The 22649-nt window shown below is 47.8% G+C and overlaps 1 protein-coding gene across 4 annotated transcripts; it reads right to left on the reverse strand.

The window, feature by feature from the left end:
- Positions 1-385: 385 nt before the first annotated feature.
- On the reverse strand, positions 386-22504 carry LOC138807142 (NADH-cytochrome b5 reductase-like). Of its 4 annotated transcripts, XM_069992729.1 has the most exons (8): positions 21995-22050; positions 20143-20355; positions 16556-16704; positions 13331-13418; positions 9198-9302; positions 6417-6620; positions 1693-1921; positions 386-721 (listed from the first exon to the last, which is right to left on the reverse strand). In XM_069992729.1, the coding sequence occupies exons 1-7, from the start codon at positions 22016-22018 to the stop codon at positions 1718-1720; spliced, it is 987 nt and encodes a 328-aa protein (XP_069848830.1). In that variant the 5' UTR covers positions 22019-22050; the 3' UTR covers positions 386-721; positions 1693-1717. The 4 variants fall into 4 exon arrangements, with proteins under 4 accessions (XP_069848830.1, XP_069848831.1, XP_069848832.1 ...); XM_069992730.1 differs by lacking the exon at positions 21995-22050 and adding an exon at positions 22460-22504 and having other exon boundaries at positions 386-1921; positions 20143-20437; XM_069992731.1 differs by lacking the exon at positions 21995-22050 and adding an exon at positions 22460-22482 and having other exon boundaries at positions 386-1921.
- Between the last annotated feature and the right edge of the window lie 145 nt (positions 22505-22649).

Here is a 22649-nt window from a genome sequence, read left to right on the forward strand (position 1 = left end):
CTGAAGGCCAGGTGAGCAGGAGGGTGACACAGATCCCAGAGGCCCTGACAGAGGGAAAGTATCTTGGCCAAGTCACAGGCCAGGCAGGGGAAGCACGAAGTGCTTGTTTGGGAATTCTGGCTCTGCATCAGGGCCTTCTATTCTCCTCACATTGTTAAGACAGAACTTGAACCCCACAGACATGCTTATAGGAAGAAGCTTGAGAAATCTAGTTAGACAAAAGGAAACACTTCTTGACTTATGATTTCAGAGCATTTACTGTGTCCATGTGTGTAGGGTTCTTGGAGGCTACATCCTGTAGCCTGACATGAACACCCTACCAGTTTGAAACCTCTGTTCTCTCTCTCTCTCTCTCTCTCTCTCTCTCTCTCTCTCTCTCTCTCTCTCTCTCTCTCTGAGTTCATTGTGACTCTTTAGTGACCATGGCACAGGCTGGGTTTTCCTGTGGCTTTTTGGGCGGGGCAGGAAAACCCTTCCGGACAAATCAAAATCACTCCAAGTTTCAATATGTAAGTGGGATAAAAACACCTGCTTGGTGGAAGGAGAAATGGAAATCCTTCTGGCCATCCCTTCACTGTTGCCATCCAGCAAGCGTCCCTAGTACCCGTGGAGCCCTGATGGAGTCCATGGTGCAGATCCGAGCTGGGATTGAAGTGCGACTTCTGGTGCTGTCACAGCTCCACCTTGGGTGAGTCATGCAGCCTCACCGGGCCTCAGTCTCCTATGAAGACAATGAATCTGGACCATCTGGCAAGCTAGACTTTCAGCTTTGCTGGGAGGACAGCAATTCTATGATTATAAAAGTCTCATTCTTAAGGTTTCACGGCTCTCTGATTCCAACATTCCACTGCTGAGTATTCCAAGTCTGGGACTGCCTGCAGTCTGCCTGTGCTGGCGCAGCACCCTGGGGCCCAGGCTGCGAAAAGCGGAATTCATTAACTGCAGAGCACTGCCCAGGGGCACCAGGTTCCCTGGAGAGGGCATGCCCTGTGCAGGATGGAGGAGGTAGGGTGGGGGGCTGGGTGGACCTGAATTGGCAGCCACTCAGTGGGCAGAGCTGGGAGAGGGACCCAGGTCTCCAGACTCCTGCTCTATCTTTAGATCTCCATAGCAACCGTTGTCAGGGCACCGAGCTGAAGGCATGGGCTGAGCTGACTGCCTGTTAGAGGGAGGGGCTTTTGCCTCCCATGTTTCTTCTTTTGCTGGGGGAAAAAAAAACTCTAGCCTGGTAGCCTGAGCCAGGAAAAGGAGACTGAGAGGGAAGCTGTTTGCAGCAGGAAAGGCTTGAGGCCAATGGATAGATAATCCAGGGCAAGTCCTTGCTCTGAAAACATGACCAGGTCATAGAGCCCAAGGCCTTCAGCATGCCAGACACATGGCACTGAAGTTAAAGTGCTTCGTCAAAGAGTCCTGAGCTGCTCCTGGGGTCATTCCCTAAATACTCAGGGAGCACCTGAGCTGAGGGGAGGAGCCCCTAACAGGACCCCTGATTGGAGGGATGAGGGAGGCTTCTCCCCATTTCTTCTACCCAACACCTATGCCTTGTGAGTGCAGTGGACCTGGCTTACTAGAGAAGGCCTTCCTGGTCCCCAGGCTGGTGCCTGCAACCCCATCCTCCCTCCACACAGCAAGATGCCAGGAGGGAATGACCCAACCTTGTGAACCAGGTAGGAAATAGAAGTCCAAGGTCACCTGGTAACTCGGCAGCAAGGCTAGCCTAGAAGAGGAAGTAGGAGTCCTTGGTCAGGCCTGCACCCAGCAAGCACCCAGCCATGTCCTTAGTAAACTCAGGGGAGCCGCAGACCAATGCAAATGGCTTCTTTCGGCAGCAGCCCACCAGTTCTTCAACCAGGTCCTGGCCCAGGTGGCCAAAGCGGGTCTTCTCACGGTAACTCCAGGGAAGCTGTTCTGGAGAGTTCTCCTGGAAGGCAGGAAAAAGCAGAGGTGGTGACTGGAGGTCCTCAGAGTTCCCAAAGCCACTCTGCTGAGTCAAATGAGGAACGTGAGGTGAGGGGAAAGCCAGCCTTCACCAAGCCCTTCTGCCCAGCAGCAGCGAAAGTTGTCTCCTCCCAGAGCAGGTAAGGCACAGGGAGGAACACACGGGAGGCTGGGCTGGCAGGCCCAAAGCTCGAGGCCCATCACCGCATGCCGCTGCCCTGCAGCAGCTGCACCTGGTGCACTCCTGGATCCATCCCCATCACCTCTGTATGCTTTTGTCCATCTGTGTTAAGGTTTCAATGTCATGTCACATGTCTTCTCTCATATGCAGAAGCTAGATGTAAAATACACTGGGATATGATAAATAATATGGGACTCAAGGCATTCACACACAGTGAGACCAAAGGAGGAACACAAACGTTCAGTGTCTCTGTGCCTTAGATCAGATAGAATAATAGTTACTGAAATGAAATGGAAACAAGAGGTTTTTTCCTTTGCTGATGTTTTTGTTTTCTTTTTTGTCTTATTTGTTGATCTGTCTTTGGGAGGGCACGGGGGGCACTGAAATGGAGAGACAAAAGGTGAACAAATACAGCAGTGATATTCATTAGACAGGATGTTGAAAATGAACTATTCCACGTGTGAGTGGGCACGGGAAGGAAAAATTGGGAGAAAGCTAGGACAGGGATGGCATTTTACTCTTTACCTGGCTTATGTAAGTGTAACCCTTCTGTACATCACCTTTAGAATAACAATTAAAAAGTAAAACTTTACATTAAAAAAAGATTTCCATGTTATATACACTCTTTGAAAAGGCTTCTTGAATGCTCACTCCATGCCAGGCACTGTGCTAGGCACTGGGGACAGGAAAGTTACTCAAAAGGTGAGGCTCCAGGTCTTGCTCTGGCTGCATGTCAGGCAGGTCCCAGGGAGCAGCGCTGTCACCATGCATAAGCTGCTCACTGAGCACTGCAGGGCCCCTTCCTCTGTCCCCCAGCCTCGGCTCAAAATTTATTCCTCAGGGTCATAAAATGAAAGTTCTACTTTGCTTCATGGAGGGACTTCTACTTTTGTTGTTGTTGGTGGTGGTCATGGGTCTTGAAGTCTGGGCCTGGGCTCTGTCCTCCAGCTCTTCAGCTCAAGGCTAGTGCTCTGCCACTTGAGCCACAGTGCCACTTCTGGTTTTCTGGTGGTTAATTGGAGATAAGAGTCTCACAGACTTTCCTGCCCAGGCTGGCTCTGAACTGTGACCTTTAGATCTCAGCCTCCTGAGTAGCTAGGATGACAGGCATGAGTCACCAGTGCCTGGCAACTTCTACTATTTTAAGTAAGCATTTTTTAAAAATGAGTATGAAAACTTACATAAAGGTCCTGCTGCTCTGTGTTCTTTCTGTGCATGGTCTGTCCTCTCTATGTCTTCTCTCTCTCTCTCTCTTTTTTTTTTGGTCGGTCGTGGGGCCTGAACTCTGGGCCTGGGTGCTGTCCCTCAGCTCTTCAGCTGAAGGCTAGTATTCTACCATTTGAGCGTCAGCCCCACTTCCGGCTTTTTCTGCTTATGTGGTGCTGAGGAATCGAACCCAGGGCCTCATGCATGCAAGGCAAGCACTCTACCACTGAGCCACCTTCCCAGCCCCTCTGTGTCTTCTCTCTAGGTGGCTGAATCTAGTTGCTGTTGTTTTAAATTGTTATTATAAAGGTGACAGACGCACAGTTATGTAAGCCAGATAAAGAGTACATTTCTTTTTGGACAATGTCACCCTTAAGTAAACATTTTTAAGTGTACGTATCATTAAGTGCATGTAGCTGAAGAACTTTAGTGAGAGAGGAGCGCAGTGCAGGGCAGAGGTGGGACAGTAACAGAGAAGCCCGGGCTGTGATAGCAAAACTCCAACACCAAGCCAAGGTTCCCGGAGAGCTTCTAGGCTGGACTTCCACCTCATCAGGGGAAGGAGGAACAGGTGTGAGGAAGGTCGGGGAAAACACTCCTGGCAGGGGGCAGCAGGAGCAAAGATGTAGTGGGCAGAAAGCACAGCACACTGGCATCTGCAAGTGGACCAGTGACACAGGACACAGATGCAGAGAAGGCGGGCCAGGAGACAGGCTGTAGAGGCTGGCAGGGCCGATGGGCTTGGACAAGATCCTAAGAGCAATGGGGAGCCAGGAAAGGGCTGGAAGCAGGGTGGTGATGTGGTCAGATGTGTCCTTCCAGCTGCAGGATAAAGGACAAATTAGCAGAAGCAGGAAGCCCATGAGGACACTGTTACCAGGATCCAAGCAGGGGAGGAAGCATCCTGAGTCAAGAGCATGTGGACAGAAGGAACCAATGCAGTCACTCCTACTCACCACCATGCCATTGACAGCCAGCCCTCTCACCAGCCTCCGTCACCATCTGAGCCCTCTACCCTCAAGGCCAACCTCAAATGCACTTACTCTAGAAGTCCTTTTCTCTCATCCCAATCTTTCCTGGGTCCCTGTTGGCTTCCATTACCCTGGATATCCTCCAGCATGAGCACGCTGTGCTGGTTCAGTAAGAGAATAACCTCTGAGCAGTACTGTTTGTACCCAGCTTTCTTTCTTTTTTTTTTTTTTGGTCCAGTTGTGGGGCCTGAACTCTGGGCCTGGGCACTGTCCCTGAGCTCTTCAGCTCAAGGCTAGTGCTCTACCACTTGAGCCACAGCGCCACTTCCGGCTTTTTTCTTATGTGGTGCTGAGGAATCGAACCCAGGGCCTCAGGCATGCAAGGCAAGTGCTCTACCACTGAGCCACCTTCCCAGCCCCTGTACCCAGCTTTCTACTGGCTAGCTGTGCTACTTTTTTTTTTTTTTTTTGCTTATGTGGTACTGGGGAATCGAACCCAGGGCCTCGAGCATGCAAGGCAAGCGCTCTACCACTGAGCCACCTTCCCAGCCTAGCTGTGCTACTTTTAATTTTTGGATTAGTCCTGGAGCCTGGGTGCTGTTCATGAGCTTTTTTTTTTTTTTTTCTATTCAAAGCTAGTGCACTACCACTTGAGCCACAGCTCCATTTCAACTTTTTGCTGATCAATTGGAGATAAGAGTCTCATCGACTTTTCTGCCCAGGTTGGTTTCAAACTGTGATCATTAGATCTCAGCCTCCTGAGTAGCTGTGATGACAAGTGTGATTCACCAGTGCCAGGCATTACTTTGTTCTTAATCTTTCTGTGCCTCAGTTTCCACGCCTGTAAGAGGGAGCACAATGGCAATACAAGTCTGATGAGATTGTGGTGGGATTAAATGAGTCAATACACACTTGTGCTTAAAGGGTGCTAGGCATGGAGAAGTGCTCCATGAAGGGGAATGTGCTCAGCCATCCCTGGGGCTGTCGCCCCATACACAGCTGAGTGCCTAGAGGGCAGGGAATGGGCATCTTCACGTTTGGGTATCTCACACCTGGAGCATAGTGGGAAGGGAAAGCTGGCTGGCTGGCAGCCCTGGTGTGCCTGCCAGTTGCCTGCCTTCTTGCCATGGTCCTGGCCCAGGCTCTTGGGCAGAGCAGACATGCTTCTAGCTGGTAGCTTGTCCTTGCCCCTCCCCCTCAGGCTGCTCATCCTGCTTCACACCCCTGCCTTAGACACTTCCTATAGCTGGTAATGATCACCGCGTATGACCCTCTCTATGTGCATGGCGTGGAGTGTTGTGCCCTTGGACACAAGTGCCCCTGCAGCCACTGGCCCCAAGGGAGTTCAAGAACTCAGGCTTGGAAAGGAAGATCCAGTTTCCTGACCCTTCCATCCACCTTGTTGAGGATCCCTTGAACTGTCTTCACAGAGGACACTGAGGAGGAAGAGATCTACAGTACAGGTTAAGGAGACTGACCCTGAGCAACAGGGAATGGGGTGGGGGTGGGGGGTCCCAGCAGGAGACCCAGCCCCAGAGGATGCAGGAAAGAGAAGCAAAGCTACAGAGAACAGGGAGGCAGAACAAAGGTAGCTGAGGGCCCCCAAACTGTGGCCCTAGGAGGAGGGAAGGATGGATCACTGTAATGAGGAAGGGGCTTTTAGCTAAAGTATCTGCAGCTGGATGAGTCTGATCACAGCTGTCCAGCTAGAGGGATAAAGTGAGGTGGCAGGGAGCCTACTACATATCGTGAACTTAGGCAGTTCTAGATGGAGCCTCTCCTGAGCCCAGCACCATGCTAAGCACTAAGAGAGCTACTTACCTGGTCCTGCCTTCCAAGACCTTAAGGCTGCAATTTGTTCTGATTCTGCATCCAGACCCCAGCCCACAGGACTGGTGATACCCCTTGGAGCTCAGGAATACACCCAGGCCTGGGTCCAAGTCTTGGTTCACCCATCTACAGCATGACATACAAACCCTAGACCTCTTTGAGCTCCTTCCCTCATGTGTGTAATGAACATAGTCATACCTGACGCAGGTAGGTGAAGAGCCTGAGGTGAAGAGACCACAGCTGCTCCTTGGACTGGAACCAAGCGGACTGCAGCATCTCAGGGCACTTACCTGGCTGAGTACAAAGAAGGTTTGGACATTCCAGAATTGAGCCTGCTCCTGGAGGAAGGTTTTCAGGTAGATGCCCTCAAAGGTCTTGAAGCAGCAGACCAGGGTGACAAAGGTCTCATCGTCTGCGTTGTCTGTGATGCTCTGTAGGATGGGTACCATGGGGGCCAGGCCTGTGCCGGCAGCCAACATGAGGAGCTCACCATGCTGGGGAGTAGAATGGGGAGGGTTGGTGGGCTGGGGGGTCACTTCCCCACTCCATGTTTTTTCTTGGGCTTGCCTGAGCTGAACAGAAGTGTCTTTCCCAGTGTCCCACCCTTCAGTGCCCCCCCTTTTTTTTACCAGCTCTAAGAGAGTCATCCTGCTTGTGAAGGGATCCTGAGGGAAGTCTATTCAACAGAGATTATGGAAATTTGAGGCAGGAGGGGGAGCCTAACATAGCATAACCCAGCGTGTGTGTGTGTGTGTGTGTGTGTGTGTGTGTGTGTGTGTGTGTGTGTGTGTGTGTGTGTGTGTGTGTGTGTGTGTGTGTGTGTGTGTGTGTGTGTGTGTGTGTGTGTGTGTGACAGTCCTGGGTCTTGAACTCAGGGCCTGGGTGCTATCATTGAGCTTTCTGTGCTCAAGGCTGGCACTCTATCCTTGACCACAGCTCCACTTCTGGCTTTTTTGGTGATTAATTAGAGATAAAAGTCTCATGGTCTTTCCTGTCTGGGCTGGCTTTGAACTATGATCCTCAGATCTCAACCTCTCGAGTAGCTAGGATTATAGGTGTGAGCCACTGGCACCCAGCCTCGGCTGTCTTTTTTTTTTTTTTTGGGTCCGGTCGTGGGGCCTGAACTCTGGGCCTGGGCACCGTCCCTCAGCTCTTCAGCTCAAGGCTAGCACTCTACCACTTGAGCCACAACGCCACTTCCGGCTTTTTTCTTTTTTGCTTATGTGGTGCTGAGGAATCGAACCCAGGGCCTCAGGCATGCAAGGCAAGCGCTCTACCACTGAGCCACCTTCACAGCCCCTTGGCTGTCTTTTAAAGCACCCTAAGAACTCTGCTTACATGCTTCTGCTGCCAGGGAATTCACTACCTCCCAAGGTGGCTTGCTTTTTGCAGGCCAACTGTTCTTGCTAGGGAGGTCTTCCCATTTCCTGCTCCATTGAAACTTGCCCCCATCAAAGCCTTGTCCATACCCAACTCCATTCTAACTCTGTTGCTGGTACATCATGAGGCCCTGGGCTCCCCCTCAGCACCACATAAATGGTGATGATGATGTTGATGATGATGATAACACATGAACACATTTACAGCACCTATGTGCATGCTCCACTCTTAGCATGTGTATGTGAGACTCGCTCAGTTCCTCCAACAGTGCTCAAGTGAGTCTCTCATCTTATACACACACGTGCCAAGGACAGTGCTCTTCTGCAGCATTCTCCTGGTACTAGCCATGCTCAGCCCAGCTGTGTTCTCATGCCTCTGGGGCAGGGGAAGGCAGGGGGGAGTTGTTCCTGTTTCCTTCTGGCCTAAAGTGGACACTGAGTGGCCAAGAAGAAATCTATTGGATGCCTTGTATACATCCACAAATCACACAGAAATCCCATGTTTCTTACCTAGGGGATCACTGGGCTCAGAAGTGCTCTGTCACTGAACTACACCCCATCCCTGATAGTATCACTCTACACATATACACGTATGAGTGTGCATGTGTTTGTCTATATCCCCATGTACAGAGGAGGACTTGGAAGAATACCAAGGTAGTAAGACATGTGTCTAGAGAGATGCCCTGCAGATGTTTTTTGTTTTCTTCTATCTCTAGCTGCTGATTTCTTTTTTGGTAGTGAACATGCACTGCATTTGTAATGAGGGGAAAAAAAAATAAAAGCTATTTTAAAATTAAACTGAAAGAATGGCACACAAGCATGATTCATTCTTTTCCATTTGTTTTCATTTTGCTTTGTTTTCCTAATTATAAAGATAATAGGCACTCATTTCAGATAATTTGGAAAGTATAATGAAGAAAATAAAAATCACCCATAATTTTGCCACCTAGAGCTGCTAACATTTCGTTAAATTTTCCTTTCCTATTTTTTTCTGTGAATTTTAAGTTAGTTTTTTAACCTATGTATATTCATAGTATATACCTACTATTTGTAGGTAGAAGTATATAACATCATTTATAAACACAACTTTAAAATTCAGGATAATATTTTATCTAGTACCTATAACCTTGCATACAGGGTTCTTTGTTGTTGGATATTCAGTTGCTTCCATTTTTTTCTGCAGTATAAATAAAGATACCATGAATATGTGCAAGAGTCAGCATTTTGAATTCTTTTCACAGAATAGATTTCCAAAAGTAGAGCTATTGGGCTGAAGGGTTTAAAGATGCTTAAAGACTCTTGGTCTATGCTGGCAAACTGCTTTCCAGGTGAGTACCAAATAATTTCTGCTTGGGATCTGACCATGCCACGAAGAAAAGGGCAAGAGCTTCTTGAGCTGCTCCTGAGCAGGGGCTGGACTGTATTTAGTCACATAAGGGGAAGGTACAACTAGAACAGCATCTAAGGGACAGGAGGTATCAGTCCTAAAGCCAAGGGCAGCCATTGATAGTGCTGGATTTTGTTTGTTAGTGCCATTTCCATCTCCTCCCATGACCAACCCCAATGATACTTTAGGGATTGAGCTTAAGCTTGGGAAAAATGGCACATGAGCTCCTATGGCTTGGAACAGGAGAATTACAGTTCTAGAGGACAAGCAGGGGAATCCTCAAGGCTGAGGATGCAGGCACTGACCTTGTTTGGTTGATAGAAGAAGCTTCCAAAAGGTCCTCGCCAGAAAGCTGTGTCTCCTACTCTCCAGGTCTCCACATACCGGGACATCAGCCCAGTCTTGTAGCACTAGAATCAAAGACGGAGAGCACTCAGTGAGGAAGACACATGACCCTAGTCCAGACCACACTGCCATTATGTGGAGCTCTTCCCACATGCTCAGTGCTTCCTATGTGTGAGTTCATCTTGTCCTCCCATCATACAGGCTGGCACTGTCACTCTCAGTTTTCAGATGAAGTCCAGATACTCACATTCAAGGAGATGACAAAGCTTTTGGATGAGAACCCACAGGGCCCACAGCCTTCCTCAGAATCTCTAAACCACAAGAATCATGTAGGTAACAGGACTAAGGGAAGAGTTCGGTATAACTAATTACAGTTAGCACTCAGTGTCAGGGACAGTAGGGAGTGGTGGGACTGTGACAGACTGGGGGGAGGGGACACTTCAGAGGTTCTAGTATACAGTATGTGGAGCTGATGTACCAAGTCTTCTGATTTTCCAAGAGCAGAAATCCCTACTTTTAACATCTCCCATGTCTGAAGTACCAGCAATTAATTCAAAATTGTGAAACACTATAGACTTAAACCAAGTAGATTTGTACTCTGGATTCAGTTTGTAGGCTACTCATTAATACTTTCTGGATTATGTCTTATATCACTTCCTGACTGAATGAGAAATGAAGGTATGGAAAGGACTCCTTCACAGGGATGGGCAGTCTATACTACCTGGGCACCTGCCTGCTCTGTGCCAGACACCACGCTGGGCCTTAAGCTGCATGAAGGCAGCCAGTACCTGGATTAGGAAAAGGACTTAATATATGAACCAATTAATTAATCCAGATTTAGGCTTTTCCTTTAAGGAACTTGCAGCCTATGGGGGAACTATATCTCAGACACAAGGCAGAAACTGTCTAATACCTGGTAAAAAGATAAAGGGCTAGAGACCCTAGCACAAAGTCTACTAAGGATGGCTTCCTGGAGGAGGAACCATTTGAGACAGGCTTTAAAGGATAAGCAGGATTAATTCTCTGGGAATGGAAGCTGAAGTACAGACGGGGCTCTGGGTATCAGGAGTAGTATGGGTCAGAGGTAAGACAGCCCAGGTCTTGTTTTGGGAGGGACACATGGCCATGGTGAGATGGGATGAGAGGAAGCACCAACAGACCTGACTAGAAGATCTGACTATATGAGTCTAACCAGGCTTGAGGAGACATGAGGCTTTCGTACCCAGACCTACTTTTGAGTACCATTAGCCACTTCTGATACCATTTCAGACTCAGTACACACTGTCTGTACAAGGCAAGGGAAGTCTTCGGCTGGGAGGAAGCCTTCTACTTCACTCCTGCTTTGCTACAGGTTGTGTCTGAGGACACTTTGGTTTTTGGCACCAGTCTTGAGGAAGCACAGCTGTGGCCCAAGCAGTCCCGTGGCACAGAGAGCACCAAGGAGAAGGAAAGGATTCTGCTGCATTTCCAGCAGCTGCACAGAGCCTGGCCCAGAGTAAGTGTACAACACACACTTAGAAACACAATTGAGACTGAGCTTTTGTCCTACTTGGGCTCATATTGCCTAAGGGGCCTTTGAACTTTGGTTTCTTCATCTGGAAAGCAGTGCTAATATCATCTACTGAAAGGCAGCAATGAAAACAAAGATCCAGAAGCAGTGCCCAGAGTCCCAGTTACTGGAGAAGGGGGAGCCATCCCCCATACACACATACTTCCTGTCTGCTTGGGAAGGTAAACCCCAGGCCCCCTGCTGCCTTCCCAACTGGCAAAGACATTTCCGGCTCTTCCCAGCCAGCGGCTTAGGGATAATGAGGTACCTCTCTAAAGAGAGGCTTTCCGGCAAACGAAGGAGAAAATCAGCCTTGCAGCTGGGAGGGATCCAGCTGCTCTGGAGGGCTGTCTCCGGCTTATCCTCTCAGCAGAAACACACCCAGACAAGCAGCGCAGGGAAGCGGGCCATTTGGAGAGGATTTGTGGAATCTCCCAGACAAACATTCTCATGCAGAAGGGAGCCCATCCAGGCTTATGTGTGACGGAGTAAACATTCGGGTTCTGCAGGAAGGCAAGCAGGGAAGGTGGGGGCCAGAGACAGCAGGGGGGTCTTTGAGCTGGGGGCTGGGGCTTGCCCCCTTTTATAGCATTTCTTACTAGCTGTGGACCACAGGTCTTCTGGCGTCTGACAATTCAGCAGTGAGATAAGATAATAATGCACAGCTGCCTCACAAGGGGTCAGGATGTGAGAGGTCTTTACCCACATTGGTGTTGCCCAGGATTCATCTGGGAAATAATGGTTGAGAGCTACATACTTGATACTGCGCTTGCTGGAGGTCCAAATGTTAAAACCAGCAGCTTCATGTACAACAACTCAAGTATTCTCTCTATAAGGTCCACTCCTGGATGGCGAGCAGACTCCATCCTCCTCACAGCAAAGTCTCCACCCAGTACCAGCGTTACCTAGGCAACTGGCATACCTGGAAGAGGTCACATCTGCATCTGCTGAGGTCATATCTGAATTTGATGTGGCCACACCTTTCTCCACCCATACCCTAGATAAGGCCTAGCCCAGGCCCAGATGCTCTTTCCCAGCTCTCTTTCCCAGGCCTTTCCCAGCAGCGTGGAGAGCAAACATGGCCTGGTGCCAGCCAGAACGATGAATAAACCTATCCCTTACCTGAATATCACGTGTGTGGTGCTATTCTTACTCAGCTACCTCTTTTTAAAAGCCTAACACTCTCCACACAACTAGGCCTCCATGACTTCATGTGTTTATTGCTTAGTCCTTGGGTCTCTGGAGCATTAGGTATTCAACTTATTTACCCCATCTCTACTGGCTTGTCTGTCCTTATGGCTGCTCCACAAGCACTGTTTCCCCCTGCCACTCAGACCAGGTACATTTCCCAGAAAACTTGTTCTGTGTGGCTATTTGTTCCCACAGCCTAAAGTGCTATTCCCTGCTACCATTAATCGTTCTCTTTCTTCAGAGGTGAGGTCAGGTTAGCTCAGTCCACAGGGTTCTCATGCCCTACCTTCTGTCTGACTTTCTCAACCTACATCCTGCCCGCTTGGCTAGCCTCCTGTGTCAGGATCAAAGACTTACTACCCCAATTCATGCCTCTTCTGCTGTGCTGTTCCCAGCACCCAGCTTCCTTCTCACAATTTCCCTCATTCCCCACTCCTTAAACAGAGAGTGTGAAGATGCAGCTCTGCTTTGCAGTCTGTTTTCCTGCACCCCAGCTGCCTCCTCTGTCAGAGCATTTCTCCCTCATACTAAGTGTAAGGTCCGCTCCTGGATGGTGAGCAGACTCCACCCTCCTCGCAGCAAAGTCTCTGCCCAGTTACCTGCATTACCTAGGAAACTGGCACACCTGGAAGAGGTCACATCTGCATCCCCTGAGGTCACATCTGAATTTGATGTGGCCACACCTTTCTCTGCCCATACCCTAGATAAGGCCTAGCCCAGGCCCAGATGCTCTCTTTTCTAGCTCTTTTCTCAGCTCTTTCCTTCTCTTTCCCAGCTCTCTCTTTTTCCCAGCTCTCTCTTCTCTTTCCCAGCACTCTCTCTTTCCCAACTCTCATTCCCAGGCCTTTCCCAGCCATGTGGAGGGCCAACATGGCCTGGTGCCAGCCAGATCGATGAATAAACCTACCCCTTACCTAAATACCACGTGTGTGGTGCTGTTCTACATCGGCTACCTCTTTTTAAAAACCTAACACTAAGAGTCTTGATTCCATCATTTGTCCTGTGGGGCAGTTCTTCATGGGCAGGCAAGGTGTCTGACTCACTTCTGGATCCCAGCCTAACACACATTAGGTGTGGGGACTTGTTCCCCTTCTCAGCCCAGATCAGGCTCACTTTCCACCCAAGGACAGAAGGTAAAAGGAGTGGCTTTCCCTAACATCCCACAGGAACATGCCCCCCATAGGGGGTCTAGCAGCCCCCTCTCCAGTAGATAAGGAAAGGAAAGGATGATCCTTCACTTAGGCCTACCGCCCGTGCAATCTTCTTCCATGCTAGCACTCCCTATTCCAACCACACTGGCAACAAAGGTACAAGTCTGACAACTTGGAGCTTCTTCTACTAGAGTCAACTCACCTTGATTAAAACCTCAAAGTATCCTTCTGCATTGGCAGGGCTGATGGGCGTATAGGCTCTCTGAATTTCTAAGTCATCTACCGTCCCTCTGAGAAGAAGCATACAGATGGTCAGCCATTCATTTAACAGACCTTGACTTGGCACTCTCTTCAGTGAAGGTGGGATCCAGTCTTCCCCAGAGGCCCTCACCAAGAGGCAGGCCAAGTATCACAGAAATAGCCCTGGGCTCACCCACTGCCACATTCTTGTTGTGAGGCCCAGGCAGGTCATTTAATCTCTCAGCAGCACCTCCTGAAAAATGGGGACAGCTGTCTATGTCCTGTTTGTGTGGCTTCATTGGAATCGCTTCAAAAAATACACTGATGATGTGCTTAGGGAACAATACTGTGGTTTGCCCTGACCTCTTCTCCACCAGAGTGATAAGGATAAAAAGAACTGCTAATTCCAGTAGCATCAGAACTGGAAGGATCCTCAAAAGGGCCCTGGTACAAAGCCCTGCCCTCCGCATTAATCATCTCTACAATATCAAAACAGGGTCAAGATATCAGTCATCAGTAGCAATAATAGTCATGTTGTATTAATGCCTAGTAGGCTTCCAGTATAGTACATGCCTTATTATTTTAAACAATGACTCCAATGCATAATCTAATGCTCAGAGAAGGACAGTCATTTGCACAGCTAGAATTCAACCACAGCTCAGACTCCAAGCTAAGTTCTTCACTACTGCTCTTCTATGGAAGCCAGGCATGGAAGTTCACACCTATTATCTCAGCATGGTCAAGAGTTTGAGACTAGCCAGGGTTACACAGTAAGACCTCTTAAACAAAAACAAGACAAAGCTGTGTGTGTGGGGTGGGGTGGCTCACACCTGTAATCCTAGCTAATCAGGAGGCTGAGATCTGAGGATCATGGTTCAAAGCCAGCCCCAGCAGAAAAGTCTGTAAGACTCTTATCTCCAATTAATTACCAGAAAACTAGAAGTGGTGCTGTGGCTCAAAGCAGTAGGGTGCTAGCCCTGAGTGAAAAAGCTCAGGGACGTGCCCAGGCTCTGGGTTCAAGCCCCATGACTGACCAAAAATAAAATAAAATAAAGACAAAAAAAGCAAAAAAAACAAAATAAGAGAAACAAAACAAAACCAACCAAACAACCAAACAAAAAAAACAGGACTGCACAGGAGGGAGCACCAAAACACTCCTCTTTCCAGCCCAATGTGCTAAAAACATTGTGCTCTAAATTCTGCAGATTAGAAAGGCCTTGTTTCGATGCATTCAAGGTACTAAGTGAAATGGAAAATTAAGAAATGTTAAGGAGGGGCTGGGAATGTGGCTCAATGGTAGAGCACTTGCCTTGCATGTGTGAGGCCCTGGGTTCGATTCCTCAGCACCACATAAGCAAAAAGAAAAAAGCCAGAAGTGGTGCTGTGGCTCAAGTGGTAGAGTGCTAGCCTTGAGCTGAAGAGCTGAGGGACAGCGCCCAGGCCCAGAGTTCAGGCCTCATGACTGGACCCCAAAAAAAAAAAAAAAAAAGAAATGTTAAGGAAGCAAATGAAGAAATAATGAAAAGAACATATGGCATTGGTTAGATGCAAAGAAATACCATGAAATCTGCTGTACAGAGGTCAAACTGATATGCTTCAGAGACAGAAATGGCTGCTCTCTGTACAATTGGTATTCGAGGATAAGCAAGCTGCTGGCAGGCAGAAGCTTAGAGAAAGGACAATGTGGGTAAGTCAGGAGTTGGCAGGGGGTTGCGAGACCAAGACAAGAGCACATGTGGAGTGGGGAGCGAGAATTTGAAGAAAGGAAGCTGAGAATCTTGGATTTGGATTTCATCTCAGAAGCGATGAAGCACACCAGCAGTATCTGAATAGGGAGAGAAGTCAGATGTGTGTGTGCTAGGAATATCACCTAGGTAGTAAAAAGGAGGGAATAAGGGGCCATCCTAGAGATGGGGTATTCTGTTTGTTCCAGGTTTATGCATGGAAGGTTGTGTGGGACTGAAGCCTGAACTGGGTTCTTCCTGCCACCTGCCACAGCGAACTTTAAGGACTGCCAACCAGGCCACAGGCCAGAAGGAGCTGGAAACAAACACCAGAGTCCACCAAGAGATCAATGGCCAGAGTCTGAGCAGCAATAAGCAATAAGCTCTCTCCTGTTCCCACCTTGTCTTCTAGCTACATATTTCTCTTCCCATAAGTTTCAATATTTTCAGTGCACAGATTTAAGCCTTTCCCTCTTTTTAATGCACACATGCTCTCGAATGCCATCCAACTATGTGCAGATGACTCCAGATCCATGTCCACAGCTCAGATCTTTCTTCCGAGCCTCAGGCCCCCCTAGATGACTGCCTGGCAAACACTTGTACCTGGCATCCAACAGAGTCTTGTTCCTGACAAGGTAGTTATGGGGACCAGCATGGGAGTAGAGTACCAAAAATGGGCCAACAGGAACCTCAGAGGAGTGGCTGACTGTAATTCAATAGCTAGGCAGTCTGGTTTGAATTCTGCCTCCATGACATAGTAGCTTTGGGATACTCTGAGCAGTTCCTTATTTACATGACAGTGGCCTTTTTTATTTTATTTTATTTATTTATTTATTTTGCCGGTCATGGGGCCTGAGCTCTGGGTCTGGGTGCTGTCCCTCAGCTCTTCAGCTCAAGGCTAGAGCTCTACCACTGGAGCCACAGCGCCACTTCCAGCTGTTTCTGTTTATGTGGTGCTGAGGAATTGAACCCAGGGCCTCATGCTTGCAAGGTATGCACTCTACCGCTGAGCTACCTTCCCAACCTGCCTTTTTTATTTTTTAAAACAATGGGTGACAATGACATTAGGTCAAGAGCACAGGCTCTAGAGCCAGACTGCTTGTCTTCAACTCCTAGCTCCAATACTTCCAAATTGTGTGACCTTGGGCAAAATCCTGAACCTGACTTCAGTTTCCTCTGGGGAATGACAGTGGCACCTATCACACAGGACTTTCTGAAGGATAAATGAGCTCATGCATATAAAGCACACACACTAGGCCTTGGGATGTATGTACTATTATTTATCACAAAAACACATTACTGAGCTTTATCCCAAGAACCCTTTGAGTCACATGTTACTATGTCTATCTTGAAGGAGGTGACAAGGAGTCCTAAGGGAAGTCAAGCAAGCTTCCCTAGACTACCTAGTTGGCAAATGGCAAAGCAAAGCAGCAAACTTTGGTCCTCCCACTATCTGAGTGTACCGCAGGATGAGGTGCTGCCCTGGCTGAAGGCCAAGCTGGCTGTTCCCAGGCAGTGCAAACCGGATGAGGTAGGTGTCAGCAGGGAGTCTCTCCATGGCACTGATGCGGAAGGCCAGGAAGGTCTCTGGGCTCAGCTCAGAAGAACAGCTCTGCAACAGAGGAAGACCTGGCTAGCGGCCAGCCCAAGGACACGCAGCATCCTTCCCACTTTCCCCAGTGAAAGCTGTATCAGCTGGTGAGTGTTCTGTGTGATAGACGGTCCCACCTTACTTCTTCAGGCTACAGTGCAGGGTTTTAGTATACTCATAAAGGCCCAGACAGCCCATCTGAAAGCCTCATTCTATCTCCCCAACTTCAGGTGCCAGACTTTTCTTCCTTCTTCCAAGACCACCTGCTCCTTCCTGTCTCTAAGACTTTACTGCTTAAGCAGTATCCTGTATCCAGAGTACTTACTTCCAACACACAAAACATCTGCTCATCTTCCAACTTGCTAAATTTCAAGTCTATAAAGTAGAGAAGCTAATGAGACCCCAAAAATAATCTCATCCAATATCCTTCTATCATATATGGAGAAACTGAGGCTGTATGGTAATGGCTTGTTTTATCCAAACTCATACTGTGAGAAGGGACTCAAATTCATGTCATCTGAGTATCAGCCTATTGTCCTTTTGTAACCCTTACTATGCCTCCTCAGGAAGTCTTTTCTGAATGTCATGACTCATACCTCTCGTTCTCTCTCTCTCTCCTATGAAATGCCCACATTGGATTCAACTGACCTACTCAGGTCAGGGCACATTGCAAAATTTGGAACTCCAGTTAACTTATGGTAGTGATGACAGTGTCACAGTATTGACATACATTCTCGGGCTTGGTAACCAAGGCTTTATCTCTTTTCTATACTTTCATCTGGGTCAAGATGACCTTTTCCTCATCAGCCAGAACACCTGGGTACCCCCTATCACAGCTTCCTGGGGCTTAGGAAAGAGCTCCAGACTGGGAGTCAGGTGTACTGGTTTTAGCTTTAGCTCAGTTGCTGCCCACCCTTGAGAACTAACACAGGTTATTTGGTCCTCTAGGTGACAGTTTCCTCATCTATAAAAAGGAGCCACTCATCCCATATAACTTTACAAGATATCATGAAGGTTGAAAGAGATAACAATGTAGGAATATTTATAAAATTTATATTTATAAATTGCCATGGGAATGTAACATTTTTTCTATTATGAGTGTTTCAGTAAAAGTTAAAATAAATTGACTATTAGGTTGAAATATACTATTTTTACATTCACTATTTTTATTGAAATATGCTAATTTTTATTAGGTGATGACAGCTACTATTTATTAAGCACCTACTATGTGCCCTGTGTTTTATATATTTATCCCATAAAATCCTAACAGTAGCCTACAAATTAGGCACTACTTTTCACCATATTTAGATCAGAAAACATAGGCTTAGCAAACTAAAGTTACATACTTATCATCATACAATTAACTGGCTGAATGGAACTTTAGCTCACGTTCTTTGTATTATAACCTTGCGATTCCATTCCCTTTCTATAGCTGAGGTTTTGATTCTTTTTTTTTTGGCTAGTCGTGGGGCGTGAACTCTGGGCCTGGGCGCTGTGCCTTAACTCTTCAGCTCAAGGCACCACTTCCGGCTTTTTTTCTACTTATGTGGTGCTGAGGAATCGAACCCAGGGCCTCATGCATGCGAGACAAGCACTCTACCACTGAGCCACCTTCCCAGCCTTAGCTGAGGTTTTGAGAGCTGGCATCCTGGCATCTTGATTTTATTATTCACTTCTTTGTGCTTAGAACACAGGACACGGTACCTAGTAGACCCTCAAGAAACTCATTTATTCATTCAACAAGTATTTATTGACTGCAATGCCAGGGTTTACTCAGTTGCTAAGGATTGAACAGTGAGCAAGACAAAGCCTTCTTCTTTCAAAGAACTTAGATGCTAGCAAGGAGATAGACAATATCCATTTGAACAGTTGTATCTTGAAGATATCTAGTACAACTGATAAGAAGAGAAATGTGGGGGTTTGGAAGGTGGCTCAGTGGTAGAGTGCTTGCCTTGCATTCATGAGGCCCTGGGTTCAATTCCTCAGCACCACATAAGCAGAAAAAGCAGAAGTAGTGCTATGGCTCAAGTGGTAGAGCACTAGCCTTGAGCTGAAGAGCTGAGGGACAATGCTCAGGCCCAGAGTTCAGGCCCCATAAGTGACAAAAAAATAAGAGAGAGAGAGAGAGAGAGAGAGAGAGAGAGAGAGAGAGAGAGAGAGAGAGAGAGAGAGAGAGAGAGAGAGAGAGAGAAGAGAGAGAGAGAAATGTGGTGGGGTGCTGGTGGCTCACACCTGTAATCCTAGCTACTCTGGAGGCTGAGATCTGAGGATCATGGTTCAAAGCCCGTCTGTGAGACTCTTATTTCCAATTCCAACTGGAAGTGTGCTGTGGCTCAAATGGTAGAGAGCAAGCCTTGAGCTGAAAAGCTGAGGAACAGTGCCTAGGCCTGGAGTTCAAGCCCCATGACCAACAAATAAAAGGAGTGAAATGTGATTTGAACAGAGATCAGAAAGAAGTGAAGGGGCAAGCCACATAGAGATGCAGGCAGAGAGAAGAAACATAGACTGTTAGGAGCATTTTCCAGTCATTACAGAGGCCACTATGCTCTGGTCCCCATTTTTCTGTGGCAGAACTACAAGGAGACATTTAACAAAAATAGATACAAAATTGGGTTTTGTGGTTTGAAGAAACAACTGCACTTCTTTATGATGTAGTAACTACAGCTTCAGAACAACATAAATGACTATAGAGGGCTGAGCTTTGGTCTAGCTGGGGCCCCAACAATGGAGTACAGTTGGCCAGAGTGATGAGGAGGCAGCAACAGGAAGAAATGCCATCACACTACAAGGTCAACAGGAACATGAGCAGTGGGAAACCTATTCTGAGGTGGAAAGCCAGGATGGGGACAGATTCAAAACCAGGAGTATGCAGTCTCAGAAGGAAAGGGTCCTCAGTTTCCCTGTCTATTTAGTATAGGTGCTGAACTCTATAGTGATCTGATACCTACAATTATTAACTGTGAAAACTCTCAAGCATCGAAAAGGACTAAATTGGTTCAGACTGCAGTCCCCTAGGAGTTCAGAAAAGGAAGAAAAAATCAGTTAGGGTCAGAGAAGAAGAAACAACATTCCCTATGGGCCTAGTATATGCTATTTGCTCTATGAATCAAGCCTATGCCTATCTTGCTCATTCTCACATCCTCAATTGCTTAGAGCTTGATGTATAATGGTTACTCAGTAGATAATGAAGTGAAATGTCAGGCTCTGTACTAAACATTACAAATGTTCAGTCCCATTTTATAGAAGGGAAAACTAGGGCTGAGGGAGGTTAATGGACTTTGCCTAAATAAAAATCACATAGCTGTTAAAATGTTTGTTCCAGGCCTGGATTTTAATCCTGGATCTGTCTGTTTCCATTTTGTTCACTCTTTCCTCTCCCCTGTTCAAGGTACTTGGCAAAAGCAAGATCACATAGACTCTGTCACCCTGGGCCTCCAGTCTGAAGACTGACTTCCTCACCTGTGATTGCTTCTCATTTAGTAGGCTCCTGTCATTGCTGGCTCGGGCTGCCTCCCACCTTGCTAGGTCTCGGTGATAAAGGTCAAAGACACAGGGAGAGCAGCCGCTGCCACAGCACTGGGAAGGCAAGGGCTCCATTGGTCGCAGCTGCAGCCAGTCTTCCTCAGCATCATCCTCCGTCCTCTCATCCATTGTTAGTGGGGTAGGGGCAGCCTGGGAAAGATAAATAGGCATCTTTCCCAGAGCAGCCTGTGCTCTGTAATGTCACAGGCACAGGCTCTTCTGTCTTGCCTACCTGGAAGGAAAACATGGAGGTTATAATCTGGACTCCTCTATTCTTCATTCTCCTCAAAGCCTGCAAGTGTTAGGTTCTGGGATGGATCAACCACAGATCTGTTATTTGGTAGAGTGGACTTACCACTCACTTCCATTGATTTTAGAAGGACAGTCCCTCAGTGTGAAATATTCTTAGTAGAGAAAGGATTTGGCTTCAGAGAACTCCATTGCATGTGAGTTCTACAACTTTAGGAAGGTATAGGGCTGGGAGCCCTGTGAGGGCAAAGATCACGTTTTATTCTTTTTTTTTTTTTTTGTCGGTCGTGGGACTTGAACTCTGGGCCTGGGCGCTGTCCCTCAGCTCTTCAGCTCAAGGCGAGTGCTCTACCACTTGAGCTACAACGCCACTTCCGGTTTTCTGGTGGTTTATTGGAGATCGGAGTCTCACGGTCTCTCCTGCCCGGGCTGGCTTTGAACCGCGATCCTCAGATCTCAGCCTCCTGAGTAGCTAGGATTACAGGCGTGAGCCACCAGTGCCCGGCACGTTTTATTCTTTAAGCATTTTCCCATCAAATACAACCTGGCATATGGAAGGCTCTTAGGAGACTAGTGGATGCTCAGCCCACTTATAAACATGGGCTGGGAGCTAGGCACAGTGGTAGGTGCTGAGAGACAATGGAGGGCATGGTTCCCTAGCTTAAAAGATCTAGCATGGCCAGGCACTGGTTGGCTCACACCTGTAATCCTAGCTATTCAGTAGGCTGAGATCTGAGGATCATGGTCCAAAGCCAGCCCAGGCAGGAAAGTCCGTGAGACTCTCATCTCCAATTAACCACTGGAAAACTGGAAGTGGCAGTATGGCTTAAGTGATAGAGCGCTCACCTTGAGCTGAAGAGCTCAGGGACAGTGCCCAGGCTCAGAGTTCAAGTCCTACCACTGACAAAAAAAAAAATCTAGCATGGTGTTACATCAATCCATTCCAATCCATTTCTACCACATGCTGTGTACCAGGTATATATCAATAGTGAATAGTTTGGTCTCTTTATACTAGTTTCTTATTCCTTGTGACTCTGGGAGACTAATGTAGAAGTTGGCCATTCAGTCATAAATTTAAAGACATGGTTCATGCCATTCCTTCTTCTCAAGTCTTTCCAGTCTAAGAAGCCAGGCTTTGACATACATGATTTCTTCTGCCTGGATGCCTCTCCTTTACCCTTCAGGCCTTGGCTAAAAGGTCATCTCCCCTTAGGGGCCCTCCCTAAACCTCCCCTTTATCTTCTCTCTCCTGCATTCTATTTGATTCTATTATATATTCATTATACATGCACTTTCAACACACAGGGGAAACAGCAGTAAGGAAACAGAAACCCCTGCACTCATGGGAAAGACTGTCATTAAAATAAAAATGAAAAACATAGTATGACAATGTGAAATACAAAAGAAAAAAAGAACTAGGGAGAAGGGACAGGAAGTGTATGTGTGTGCTGCTATTATTTGTTTACTCTGCCTGCATTCTGTCTGTGTCTCCCACTAAAACGTAAGCTCTACACCTCATGTTTTACTCACTAATGCCAACCTGGTGCTCAGCACAGCCAGGCATGCAACAGCAGGTGTTGAGCAAAGGTGTTTTGAGCAGCCTTCCACGCTGAGGCCCGGCCTCCAGGAAGAGAAAAAGAGAAATCCTTAGGAACAGGAAGAAAGTCGCTGCAGGCAGGCTCTGGGGAAGAGATCTGCAGAAGCAGCAGTGGAGTGCGGGACTGGTGGTGTGGACAGGGCCGCACTCACTCGCAGGCCGGCGGAGGGGAGGCCGGGAAGCTCCGCTGTAGTAAGATGTGGGTGGAAAGAAAACTTTTCCTGAGTTAAGAGCATGGAGCTGCACAACTACACCCGCTAAGGTATTTCTATCCCTATGTTTACAGCAAGATACGCTGAGAGCTCCTCCAAGCTCCTACGGCGCTTAAGCTGACAAAGATGAGCGAGGCTCAGCTTTGAGGTTTGGGAGCTCCCCGGTCCCTCCCCGGTCCCTGCCTCCGCCACTCACCTAAACTCCAGGAGTCCCCTCACGTCCTTACGTGAGGCTCCCCCCCCTCTGGAGGCGGGGAGTGTTTATCAGATCTCACCAATAAGAAAATGAGAAAGTCCTGAAGGGCGGAGCAGGCGAAAGACAGGCTGAGTGTTATTGGTTAAAGGGTCTGCCACTCACTTAAAGAACCTTGGCGCCCAGCCCCTTT

This window comes from Dipodomys merriami, unplaced genomic scaffold, assembly GCF_024711535.1.
Source record: "Dipodomys merriami isolate MVZ:Mamm:240054 unplaced genomic scaffold, mDipMer1.0.p SCAF_412, whole genome shotgun sequence".
Lineage (NCBI taxonomy): Eukaryota > Metazoa > Chordata > Mammalia > Rodentia > Heteromyidae > Dipodomys > Dipodomys merriami.